We start from the raw sequence: 12,635 nt of genomic DNA on the forward strand, positions 1-12,635 counted from the left end.
GAGTGTTGTGGGCACTTGCTTCTATCTTCCATTTTGCCTCTTTTTTCCCTGGTTATAATTCCTAGGGTCAATTACTGCCTTCGTACTTCAATGTATTCAGAATCTTTCCTGTTTATGCACAGAGAGTGGCCAGGTAAACAGTCCCTTGTACCTTGTCCTATCACTATCACTGCTAGACACCACAGCGAAACTTACCCTGAGAAAGCGACAGGACATGGCATGGAAGGAGCCTGCTTTTCCCAGTCCTTTGCTTGGCATAATTGCAATTGAACCCTGACAAATACTGAATCGTCTCATGTTCTGCAGAGAGGTGTCTGGCAGATGCCACCAGAAAAATGTGCAATCATAAGTCTCCCTCTTTTCCCTGCCTTGCTGGTAGAGTGCAGATGTCATGAGCATCTGGAGCAGAACAGGGGCAAAACGTTATACTATCCTAAAGATAAGAGATGACAAGAGACAGAATCCTTTCTTGGTCCTCTTCATGCTAGTCTTGATTAGGTAATTTCTTGGGGTAGGGTTGCCAGCATATACCAAACGATTCAGTGGTAGGAGGTGTTTGCTTTGTTAAAGATAATCTGCATCTTCCGGAGGGGAAAAAACCCCATCTCTAATGGGGAGGAAAAGGCCATTGGCAGGGATGGGGGGATTTAGAATCAAGGACCTCCCTGCAGGGAAGGACTTCCCTCAGCAAGTTGGCTGATGACACCAAACTGGGAGGACTGGCTGATTCCCCAGAAGGTTGTGCTGCCATCCAGGGGAATCTTGACCGGCTTGAGAGTTGGGCAGAGAGGAACCTCATGAGGTTCAACAAGGACAAGTGCAGAGTCCTGCATCTGGGAAGGAACAACCCCATGCACCAGTACAGGCTAAGGGCTGATCTGCTGGAGAGCAGCTCTGCAGAGAGGCACTTGGAAGTGCTGGTTGATAATAAACTGAACAAGAGCCAGCAACGTGCCCTCGTGGCCAACAAGGCCAACGGCATCCTGGGCTACATCAAGAAGAGTGTGGCCAGCAGGTTGAAGAAGGTTCTGCGCCCCCTCTACTTTGCCCTGGTAAGGCCTCATCTGGATTCCTGTGTCCAGTTCTGGGCTCCTCGGTTCAAAAGGGACAGAGAACTTCTGGAGAGAGTCCAGCGCAGGGCCACCAAGATGATCGGCGGACTGGAGCATCTTCCTTATGAGGAAAGGCTGTGTGAACTGGAACTGTTCAGACTGGAGAAGAGGAGATTGAGGGGGGATCTCATTAATATTTACAAATATCTAAAGGGTGGGTGTCAGGAGGTTGGGACATCCCTTTTTTCTATGGTATCTAGTAACAGGACAAGGGGTAATGGGATGAAGCTGGAACACAAAAAGTTACATTTAAACATAAGAAAAACCTATTTCACTGTTCAGGTGAGGGAGCCCTGGCACAGGCTGCCCAGGGACGGTGTGGAGTCTCCTTCCTTGAAGGTCTTCAAGATCTGCCTGGACATGTTTCTATGTGACCTGATCTAGGTGGACCTGCTTCTGCAGGGGGGTTGGACTAGATGATCTCTAAAGGTCGCTTCCAACCCCTACCATTCTATGATTCTATGAGTAAGGTTTGGGTAATCACCAAGCTGCTTGACCATGACCCAGGTAAGAAAAATTGTTTACAGTCCTGCCTTTGTCTCCTCACTTGTTGACTTCTATGGTTTGGGACTGATTTTCTTTGAAACTATTCAGAAGTACTGGGGGACTCCTGGCTGCTTTGCTAACACGGCAAGCTTATTTCCTGGAGCAAGAGGGAAAGAGCAGCCCAGACTGCTTGCTGTGTGGTAGCTGTGAGCAAGATGCATCAGAAATGCTGCTGTGTGAGAGCCCTGATTGACATAAACAACATGAACCTGCCAAGAAATGAGGGACCTGAGGCTGCCTTCCTTGAAGCTTCAGGTGAGTAAGTGTTGAGGAATGTAACTCTGAGGAAACTTCACTTTCCTCCATCGTGACTGACAGGCTGCCAGAGCAGGAATGAACTGTAATTTTCCACGTGTGGCAAGAGATCAGCCACAGTGTCCATGATCAGAGCACAGGAGCTGAGACCAAAGTCTGCTTGAGGCAAGCCAACTGGAAGCCAAAAGTCTTCTCCTGGTGCCATTGCCTTCTGCTGCTGCAGGAAACAACAAGGTGGTGGTGCTACCAAAAAGGAAGAGTGCCAACCTTGAGCACACATGTAAACGCAGTGCTGGGTCTCGTTACTCCAACTCCACAGTGTGCTCATAGATCCCGAGGAAGGCAGAAAAATCATCAGTGCTCTTGTGCATTACTGACTGCCGATGACCAGCAAGTGCAGCTGATTGGAAAGCTTAATTTTTGCAGATCTTTAAAGTCTTTAAATGCAGTTTCCTCTACCCGGCACCTGTGGGACTGTGTCTGCAGCAATATTCATGAACAGTGAAAAAAGAACATGTCCAGTGACACCATTATAATCCCATATGTGGTCATATATTACCTGCAGACTTTGTCATGAGAGCTGTAAAGGATGGGTAAGCACATGGAAAATGTGAGAAACATGGCTTTAAAAAATTAAAGACAGTGGAGATACTAAGCATGTGAGGGCTTTACTTTTCAACAGCTGCTCATTACCTCCAGAGAGGCTGGTTGTCAGGTGAGCAGGCAGCTAATGATGGTGCTCTCAGACTCTCAACGGGCTGCATTGGCAAATGTGGTGTCAAGCTAGAATCAAGCTAATAGGACTTGTTTTGTCCTGCTCTAGATTTCTCAGTGAAAGTGTTTTATAGTGCCTTGCCTCAACAGGTAGCTCAGTTTTTGCAGTCCTCTCTCAAGGGCAAGCACCCCTATACATAGAGGTGAGCTATTTGGGAAAAATTTCATTCCAGCCATTGAAGTTTTGGTCAATTCCTTATGTGGAACATCCTTCTCTTTCAGCATAGCTGAGGTAGCAGTCAAGGAAATGCTGAGAACTACTTCCCAACCTGTTGGACAAAGTAGTTGCCATTGAAAGCATCGCTTGTCACCTTGGGAGTGTTGGCTTCCTCCTGCTCATCTACCCTGTTTCAGCTTATATGTAGAGTGTTTAAATCTCTTATTGCTGCATATGGAACTCAGGCTTTGGGATTTGCAGGGCTAAGCAGGGATCCTTCAGCATCATGCTCTATACAAATATCAATCCTGACAGACTGAGCACTTGGTGAGGATTTCAGGATTTGGCATGGATGAACACGGCTGGGTGAGGCCATGCAAAGAAATCACCTTCCTTGAATCAAAAGGAAACCATCAGCAAATGCCATGTCCTTAGCTAATGATAATTCAGTCCATGTCTCCCATGGAGTTGTTCTTGCTAGTGCACTTCAGATCAGTGGCTGCAGGGGTGGGAGGCAGTCAGCAACCTGTAGTCACTATCTATCTGTCCTGTAGGCAATCTGAATCAGAAAGGAAGAAATCCAGTCCTCTGAGCAAGGAAGTCCCTGCTCTGAGCATTACCCAGTGCTAACAGGCAGATCAGCTGAGAGCCAAGGCAATACCCATCACCATGACACAGGTATGAGTTGGGAATGTGAGGTTTGGGGGCCATAAGCTATGCCTGATGTTATCCTGGCACTCAGGATACCACAACAGCAGTAGGTGGGGCAGAGACTGCTGCTGAGCTCCACCTGCAGCTGGTGAGACATGCCAGGGCCTGGGTGGAGGTGGATGTTGGGGTCACTCCTCTGACTGGGCCTGCAGGCTGGGCAGTCAGGAGGGGAAACTGCCACAGGAAGGGTTACAAAACACCCCACACCCACCTCACCCAACTGCCCCAGGCTGCTCTTACACATTTCTGAATGTCTAAATTCCTGCCAACAAAGAAGGTATGAAACTAATTCCAGTTTTGGGGTGGTGTTGTTTTCAGTTTGTTTTTCATAAACACGCAGTACTCCACTCTGGGACAGAAATCAGAAGAGCAGAATATCCTTTCACACACCCAAAGAGAGGGTACAAGCCAGCTGACATCCCCCAGTGTGATGTTGAGTGCTGGCATCTCAAAGCAGAGCAGCAGCCTGTGAAGGATCTGGCTTGAAAATGCTGGTCCCCAAAAGGGATTGTATCGTGGAGGAGGATATACAAAGGGGAGAAGGCTTCTCGTGCTTGCTTTTGTCCACAACACCACTAGCAGGCACACAACTGAATATTATGTACAGCACATAAACCTTGGGGATGTGCCTGGAGAAAGAAATGCAATTGGGTTAAACTGCTGTAATAGGAAAATTTGATGTGGCCACTCATTCCCAAATACCATTTTGCTGCAGCTACAGCAGCACAGAGATGCAATATGCTTCCTCACAGGTTCTCTCTGTGCTCTACCCAGCCATTTTGTCTCTCAGTAGAGCCACTGTCCCCAGGGCAGGGCTTTGATCCCCTGCCATAGGCTTCTGAGAAGAGTGGCTGAGCTGCAGTGATAGCATGGCTGTTGCATTCTGATGGTCCTTGGCAGCAGCCCAGGCTTGTGGGCTGGTGGCTTTGAGGTCCTTTATTGGGGTGGGAGGGTAAATGAATTTTACTGGGTCAGGGAAGGTGCTGTTGTAGCTCTCTGCTACCCATCCCTGTAGCTGTAGGGGTGGCAAGAGATAGTAGGGTGCTACATAGGCACTGGTGAGCCTTCTGGGAGCTGATTGGCATTCCTGTCCCTTGGACCTGATCTCCTGGGACAAAGCAGAAGCATATCCAGGAGGTTGCCTACTAGAGTGAGGTTTTTTGGTGCTTGCTGTCCTGGAATGGAAGTGTATATTTAGATATGTATATTGAGATGTATGTTTAGTGCAGAAGGTCCCACAGAATATCTCCTGAATGGGCGCCTGCATCAGTCCCATGTGCTAGAGAGGACCAATAAATACCACAGGCCTAATCTCTCTGCTGGCCATTTCTGGTCCATCTCATCTGAGGAAAGCTCAGACCCAAATTCGTGATCTCGACACTGACCTGCTGAAATGAATAATCAGCTTGAATTTACAGTGTCAGAGGTGATGCCAGAGGGGAAAAGTAATACTCTTGTTTTTCTTCCAAATCCAGTCATTGCAGCTGGTGATTTAACATGGTATCATTTCTCTTCCAACCAAGCACAGTGCAGTGCTGGGCCTAGTAATTCATCATCCAGGTTTCTGGAAGGACATGCTCAAATGACAGTGACATTCAGGGATATTGTGCATCCCTCTGACAAAAGAGCCTCTGAGTCTCATTAAGCTCCTGTTTTCATTAAACCTGCCTCAGGGAAAGATTTCTTCACTGACAGGGTTGTTAAGCCTTGGAACAGGCTGCCCAGAGACGTGGTTGAGTCACCATCCCTGGAGGTAGATGTAGTGCTTAGGGACAAGACTTAGTGATGGATGTGGCAGTGCTGGAAACGATTCTGTGATTCTGTGATCTTGGCTGACAGGAGCAGATCCTTTGAGGAGTTGTATGAGGGAAATGATGTTGTTCAAAGAAAGGTAACTTAATGAGTATTAAATAAATGTGGAGTTTTAAAAGAGGATGCATATTCACCACTTCATCTCCGTAGCTGTATTCTCCCTTTCCTCTGCTATTTATTTAAAACGTGTGGAACCAGGAGGCATATGGACGTAATTTCTCCTGGAAGACAATTTCTGTCTCCAAACGCAGGCAAGAGAAAACTGCCTGGAAAGGCAGGCACCGGTGTTGAAAGCGAAGACGAGCCGGTCGGTAGGAGGGGCCAGTAAAGCTGGGGAGAACGCAAGACGGGGATGGGGCAACATGGCATTTCCGATTTCTCTACCCTGAACCCAGATGACGGCCACCCTGGAATCGAGTTTTCTGCTTTCCCATGGCACCCTTCCCCTGCTTGCCGGGCCGTACCGGGCCGGGGGCAGCACCGCCGCCTCTCCCGCCATTTCCCCCGCTCCGCTGGCGCCAAAGCCGAGGGCGGACCACGGCCACAATGGGGGGCGTGGCCCCGGGCGGCGCGCTGGCCAATGGAAGCGCGGGGGCGGGCGGCCCGCGGGCGCGGCGCGGGCTGTGATTGGCCAGCCGGACGTTCTGGCGCCAAGTTCGAAGCGCATATAAAGCGGCAGCGCGGGACTGGTGCTCCCGCCGCTCGGAGCTTCTCGCTGTGCCACCGCCGCTATGCTGTCCGCCCGCACCCCCCTCGCCGCTCGCCACGACCAGCCCATGAAGAGCCTCTCGCCCCTAAAGAACCTGGCACTGAGCGACAAGGAGAATACGGTGAGTGATCTCCCGCCCTCTCTCCTTCCGGCTGCCTGCCCAGGCACGCCACAGCGCTCTCACTCTGCCCCTGCTTTCCCGCAGCCTCCCGCGCTCAGCAGCGCCCGCGTCCTGGCCAGCAAGGCGGCACGCAAGATCTTCCAGGAGGGCGACGGGAAGCCGGTGAGTGTGGAACGACCGGGCAGCGCGCCCACCCTTTTCTCTTATCCCCTCCTCTCCCTCTCGTCCCCCGCGGCGGCTCAGGTAACCCCCGCCCCGCTGCCCTCTCCTCCGAGGGCCGTCTCTCCTTCCCCCCGCGCCGTGAGCGCTCGTTCTCGCCGGGTGCTGGCCCCGCGGCCTTCTCTCTGACGGAGGTCTCCCTCCGACCCCTCCCCCAGTAGCTGCCGCCCCTCAGTTTCCCGCCAAAGCGCGCCAAAGGCGGCCCCGCCACTGAGGCGAGCCGAGCCTGAGCTGCTCTCTGCCGCTGCAGGTGTCGCGGGGCGCGCAGGAGCAGGACGAACCGCTGCTGCGGGACAACCCTCGCCGCTTTGTCATCTTCCCCATCGAGTACCATGATATTTGGCAGATGTACAAGAAGGCCGAGGCTTCCTTCTGGACGGCGGAGGAGGTGAGTGAGGGTGGGTGGGCCCCGGCTCCCTGGCGGCTGCTCCCGCCCCCAGCCGGCCCCAAGGCTCCGGTATGGATCTCGTAGCCAAAGCCCCCGTCTCTGTATTGATCTCATCGCTTCTTCTGGTAATGTTTCAGGTGGATCTTTCCAAAGACATCCAGCACTGGGAGTCGCTGAAGCCCGAGGAGAAGTACTTCATTTCCCATGTCCTCGCCTTCTTTGCTGCTAGTGATGGCATAGTGAACGAAAACTTGGTAAGTGCATAGAAACAGTTCTCATAGAAACATCACTTTATGAGGTGCAGATAGCCAGATAATTGTGTGTTTGCTGGCTGATCTGGCTTGTTTGTTTGATCATGTACTGTTCAGCATTACAGCATGTAATGCTGCCTTATGCTAACTAGCAATTTGGAGTTGCTCTTGTAATCATAGAATCATTCTGATTGGAAAAGGCCTTTGAGATCATCCAAGTCCAACCACTAACTGAACACTGCCAAGCCCACCACTAAACTATGTTCCTCAGCACCTCATCTACATGTCTTTTAAATACTTTTAGGGAAAGGGGACTCCACCTCCCTGGGGAGCCACTGCCAGTGTTTTAACAACCCTCTAAATTAAGTAGTTCTTACTAGTGTCCAATCTAAACCTATCCTGGTGCAACTGGAGGTCATTTCCTCTTGTCCTAATCCACATGCTTACCAACTCCCTGTGGGACACTAAGCATTACCTTACGGTAGCCGCTGACTGATTCAGAACCCTTTTTCTGCTTCTACCATGTCAGTGTTCTTTTCCCTAATGGGGGATAAGTAAAACTAAGTTTCCCCTGCTTCTCTTGGGATCAATGAATAACTTGCAGGCCTACTCCTTTTCATATTGCTGTTAGTAATGCATATGTCTGGAATTATAATGAAGTATTCTGTGAGGTGTAGCAAAAGCTCTTAAAGCCAGCATCAATGCTTCTCCGCTGCAACTTGGTTATAAAAGCTGTTGCAAACGCTCCCTTATTTCCTCTAGGTGGAGCGCTTCAGTCAAGAAGTACAAGTCACAGAAGCTCGTTGTTTCTATGGCTTCCAGATTGCCATGGAAAACATACATTCAGAAATGTACAGCCTCCTTATTGACACCTACATTAAAGATCCTAAAGAGAGGTTTGTATTGCCTGCTGATTAAAGCTTCAAGACTCTTTGAATGTTGATATTCAAATGATGTGTGTCAATCACTGACTTTAAGGCAAATTTTGGGGTTTAAAATACTTTTCTGTAAAATGCCACTGCTGCTTAAGGGCAGGTTTATGTCAGAATACCTTTCTCCTCTGTAGTGTAGGAGCAAGAACTTGGATTAAAAGTGAAACCATTCCACTTTATTTAGAAATAAAAGAAGGAAGCCATGTAAAAGATGGCTCAGTCAAATAAGAGTATATTAAATTACACTAAGTGCTCACATGGAGGACCTCTGCACCTATTAGGAGGCTATATAGGAAAGCTTCTCTTAGAGTGATGGTACTTTTACTGAAATGTCTCCAGGCTCCAGTGCATTTAGTTAAGAGCTAGCACTTTTATGTGTCATGGGTTGCCTTGTTTTGCTTGGGAAGGAAACAGCATGTTGCATTTGCATAGAAGTGGCTTTTGGTCTTAGTTAAGAATAAAAGCAAAATATATAATTTTTCTAAGAAGATGTGGATTGATTCGAGAATGGTGTCTTGAAGCTAAAAGCAGTCCAGACAGTTGTTCAGTGTTGCCTTGTCAGACTAACACCCTGTTAAGTCAAATGTCATGTGGTTTATTGCAAGGCTGCTTGCAGTCTGGGTAGATTTAATTGCTGCTACTTCATAGAAAGCTGACCACGTGATTTCTTCTGAGATGCTTAATTTCAGCAAATGTTTAAAGAAGAGCTGCTTACATGAGAGCTCTGGTGCCTTGCCACTGGAAAGTGGTGACTGGTTTGTAGCTTTGAAATCCTGGTTCAACTACCACACCTGGTGAGAAAGTGCTCCCCTTGATACAGTCTTGGGACTTTTGGTGAGTTGGTGTTGAGGTGATAGAAAGGGAGTTGATGAGTACAAATAGATTGGTGCAAAATAAGATAGGAAAGGAGACTTCTAAGTGGACAAGACTATATGACAGTGAATGCTTATTGTGTATTGTGCTGATGTTTGGTCCTAATGGGTTTTCTCTTTCTCAGGGAATTCCTTTTTAATGCTATTGAAACGTTACCATGTGTTAAGAAGAAAGCTGACTGGGCCATGTGCTGGATTGGGGACAAGAAAGCAACATATGGTTAGTATATCTATTGCAAGCAAAGTGGAATTCCTTCCCTAGAAAAGAAGATGGAGGAACTCCCATTTCTCCAGATTCCTAGGGATTCTTGTCACAGGGAGAATATCTGCTTTCTGCTAAGTTTCCAGTATAATTCTGGAGATGAAAAAAGAATTGTCATCTTGCAAATGAGCTGCTGCTGTGAGTCCTTATAAAACAGCTGGCATTTTGGGTAGTGGTTGCTCATGCAGCAATCATGCCTGGCTGTATGATCAAATAGTAAGTGGCTATTACATGCCATTGCACTGCTCTCTGCCTCCAGCAGACATGTAGTTGAAGACTGTAGTCTTACTGGTTTGTGATGTCTCACTTTGGTGGCGAGATGGGATTTACAGTTGGTTATCTCACTAATATTAAAGTAGCTTCATGGACAATGTCCTGTACTTGATCAAAGATGAGCAATGACTGCTGGTTATGAGTGCAATCTCTTAAAAACAAATGGTCCTGGTGATTAACCTGGGGGAAGGAGCTTTGGCTTTAGCAACTTCATAGCCACTTTAGTTATCACTTCCTCTCATATTTAAAAGTTTTATTTAATGACCAGAAATCTATACTGTAATAAATTTTAAGGGCAGACTATAGCACACTTGAGGAGAAACTTCTTCATCCTCTTGGAAGATGCTGGTCGACTTGCACCTTCTGGGTATTAATACTATGAGGTTTTCTGTGTGATGTTACTATCAACCTTTTCTCAACAGGAGAACGTGTAGTAGCTTTTGCAGCCGTGGAAGGAATCTTCTTTTCTGGTTCTTTTGCATCAATTTTTTGGCTGAAGAAAAGAGGATTAATGCCTGGACTCACTTTTTCTAATGAACTCATCAGTAGAGACGAGGTATGAATCAAATTCTGGCAGTTAAGATGGTAACGTGTCATAGTAGCTCAAAGCAATGATAGTCAGTTGGAGCCTGTGTTTTAAAACAGGAGCATGTTTAGAAAAAGGCAGTCTGTAAAGCTCACTAAAATGTGTAAACCTGTCATCATGGATCTTGCAGCAGAGAATCAAGAAACTTAGTGGTTTTTACTTCCTTTAAAGCAGTTAAAGGATTTCCAGTGGCTCCTGCACACAGTATATGTTACTCAGCAAGTGCAGCTGGTACTCACTGAACACACTTACTATCTCCTGCTGAGACAGAAAGTTACTGTAGATGAGAGGCAAGTGCAAAGATGGTGCCTAGATATTGGACTGTTTAATCTGTGCTATTGATTTTAATGGCTCTTAATCTGCATGGCTGAAATAACTTTCTGAAACTTCATCCCAGGGTTTGCACTGTGATTTTGCCTGCCTCATGTTTAAGCACTTGATACACAAACCGTCAGAGGAGAGGGTGAAGGAAATCATAATGAATGCTGTTCTCATAGAACAGGTAATTGTCGTCTACTTCTTTTGTAACTTGATCACATTGAAGCAGAAGCTTGGGGCAAAAAGTTAACCCAGGTGGTAGAGTATCAGTTTCTATACTTGACATGTTTCTATTCCCTGCAGGAATTCTTGACGGAGGCCCTGCCTGTGAAGCTGATCGGCATGAACTGCACTTTAATGAAACAGTACATAGAGTTTGTAGCAGACCGGCTGATGCTGGAACTGGGATTTCCCAAGGTAAGCCTCTGATACACCATGTCTTGAGATATGGAACTTTGGAGAGAGTTCAGTACAGGGCCACCAAAATGATCAGGGGACAGGAGCATCTTGCTTTTGAGGAAAGGCTGCTGGATCTGGGACTGATTAGCCTGGAGGAGACTGAGGTGGGAACCTCATTAATACTTAGAAGTATTTGAAAGGTATATGTCAGAAGGATGGGGCAACACTTTCTGTAGTGTCCAGGGGTAATGGACAAAAGCTGGAACACAAAAAGTTCCACTTAAACTTGGGGAAAAACCTCTTTCCTGTTGAGGTGATGGAGCCCTGATACAGGCTGCCCAGGGAGGATGTGGAGTCTCCTGGAGATTTTCAAAACCTGCCTGGACATGTTCCTGTGTGACTTGATCTAGGTGGATCTGCTTTAGTAGTGGGGCTGGACCAAATGATCTTTAGAGGTGTGTTCCAATCCTGACCATTTTGTGACTTTCACAGGGAACTTTCTCCAGAAACTCAAATCCTAAAATAGCTGCAGCAATACTGGTAAAACCATTCAGTTGTTTGGCTGCTAGATCCTGTTTGGAGATGCACAGGAAGAAAGCAAAAGGATGCTGTGGGAAAACAGCCATGTAAGAGATTGCTGTGCTTTTGACTGCTGCTGCTGCTAAAAGACTAGGGCAAATCTAGTAGAGAAATCTGAGGGTAGAGATGTTTACCACCCAGTGAGGCTGCTGATCTCTACTTTTTTGAACCTGTTCAAGATGTGAGCCTCTGTAGTGACCATAGAATTGCTTTTGTGTTTCAGATATACAAAGCAGAGAATCCTTTTGACTTCATGGAAAACATCTCTCTGGAAGGGAAGACCAACTTCTTTGAGAAGCGAGTAGGTGAATATCAGAGGATGGGAGTTATGTCAAAGCCCACAGACAACTCTTTCACCCTGGATGCAGAATTTTAAATGAACTTGAGCCATAGGAGATAGTGTGAGGTGCTCCCCTGTTTTCAGGGAAACACTGAATACATGGAGTCACAGTGTCGCTTGATTTCTTGTCTTAGAAAGTGTGGTGATATTGGTACTTTTCAGGAGGCTAATGTAGCTCCAGCAGTAAAATCCCCTTTCATTAGACATTGCCAATGGTATTAATTCATAGAATGTTTAGATTTATCTATTGCAACATCTGCTAGTCCATTTTATGAGATCCAGACACCTTCCTTCTAGAAGACCGGAGGTTATGGACAGCGACCACTAGCTTCTCCTCTTTCCTTAAACTGAGGAGCAGTCTTCATTTTGCTAAATACTCTGCAGGAAACTCTGGAGGCAGCTATATGAACTCACTGCTTTTGTAGCAGGTTTTAAGTTTACCTTTTTTGCTATTGTTTTAATAGTTTGTACATAAACCTGGCACTTTAATGTTGAAAATAAAGAACTGTCATGTGATAACAGCAAAATGAAAGTCTAAATCTTTAGACTTTTGCAACCTGACCTTTCATGACTTGTACTTCTTTCTATGTATGTAACCTAAAAATGGTGCTGTAAATCAAACTGTATTGAGTTATGAAATCCATTGAACATGGATGGAAGGTGAAGAACTTCAGTTGTATATTCTGACTATAGAAAAACAACATGCAGCTGGCTCCTGTGCTTGTTTCTTCTTTAATATGTGGGAACTGTATTTTGTTAACAGTAATAAAGAGCTGGTTGGCTGTACTGGCTTTGCTGCTGTGATGGGCAGAGCCATGGGCTCATTTCCTTCTGAGTCTCAGACTTGCTGAGGAAATGCAAGTTCTGCAGGAAGCAGCTGAGTCGGGTGATTGGTGGGTGATGGACTGCACTGAAGGATGCAGAGTCAGAGTAAATTGGTTAATTCAAGCAGGAACAGTGTTCTGCATTGAGCAGTTAAGCTTTGGATTTTGTATGTAACAGTAGAAACAAAGTGTGCT

General features: G+C 46.8%; 1 protein-coding gene across 1 annotated transcript; it reads left to right on the forward strand.

The window, feature by feature from the left end:
- Positions 1–6,098: 6,098 nt before the first annotated feature.
- RRM2 (ribonucleotide reductase regulatory subunit M2) lies at positions 6,099–11,940 on the forward strand. The gene is made up of 10 exons (XM_061990047.1): positions 6,099–6,197; positions 6,282–6,359; positions 6,667–6,804; positions 6,942–7,058; positions 7,818–7,951; positions 8,985–9,079; positions 9,817–9,950; positions 10,378–10,482; positions 10,602–10,715; positions 11,500–11,940. Exons 1-10 carry the CDS (start codon positions 6,099–6,101, stop codon positions 11,650–11,652), a joined length of 1,167 nt encoding a protein of 388 aa, XP_061846031.1. The 3' UTR covers positions 11,653–11,940.
- Positions 11,941–12,635: the final 695 nt, after the last annotated feature.

Source organism: Colius striatus, chromosome 2, assembly GCF_028858725.1.
Source record: "Colius striatus isolate bColStr4 chromosome 2, bColStr4.1.hap1, whole genome shotgun sequence".
Classification (NCBI taxonomy): Eukaryota; Metazoa; Chordata; class Aves; order Coliiformes; family Coliidae; genus Colius; species Colius striatus.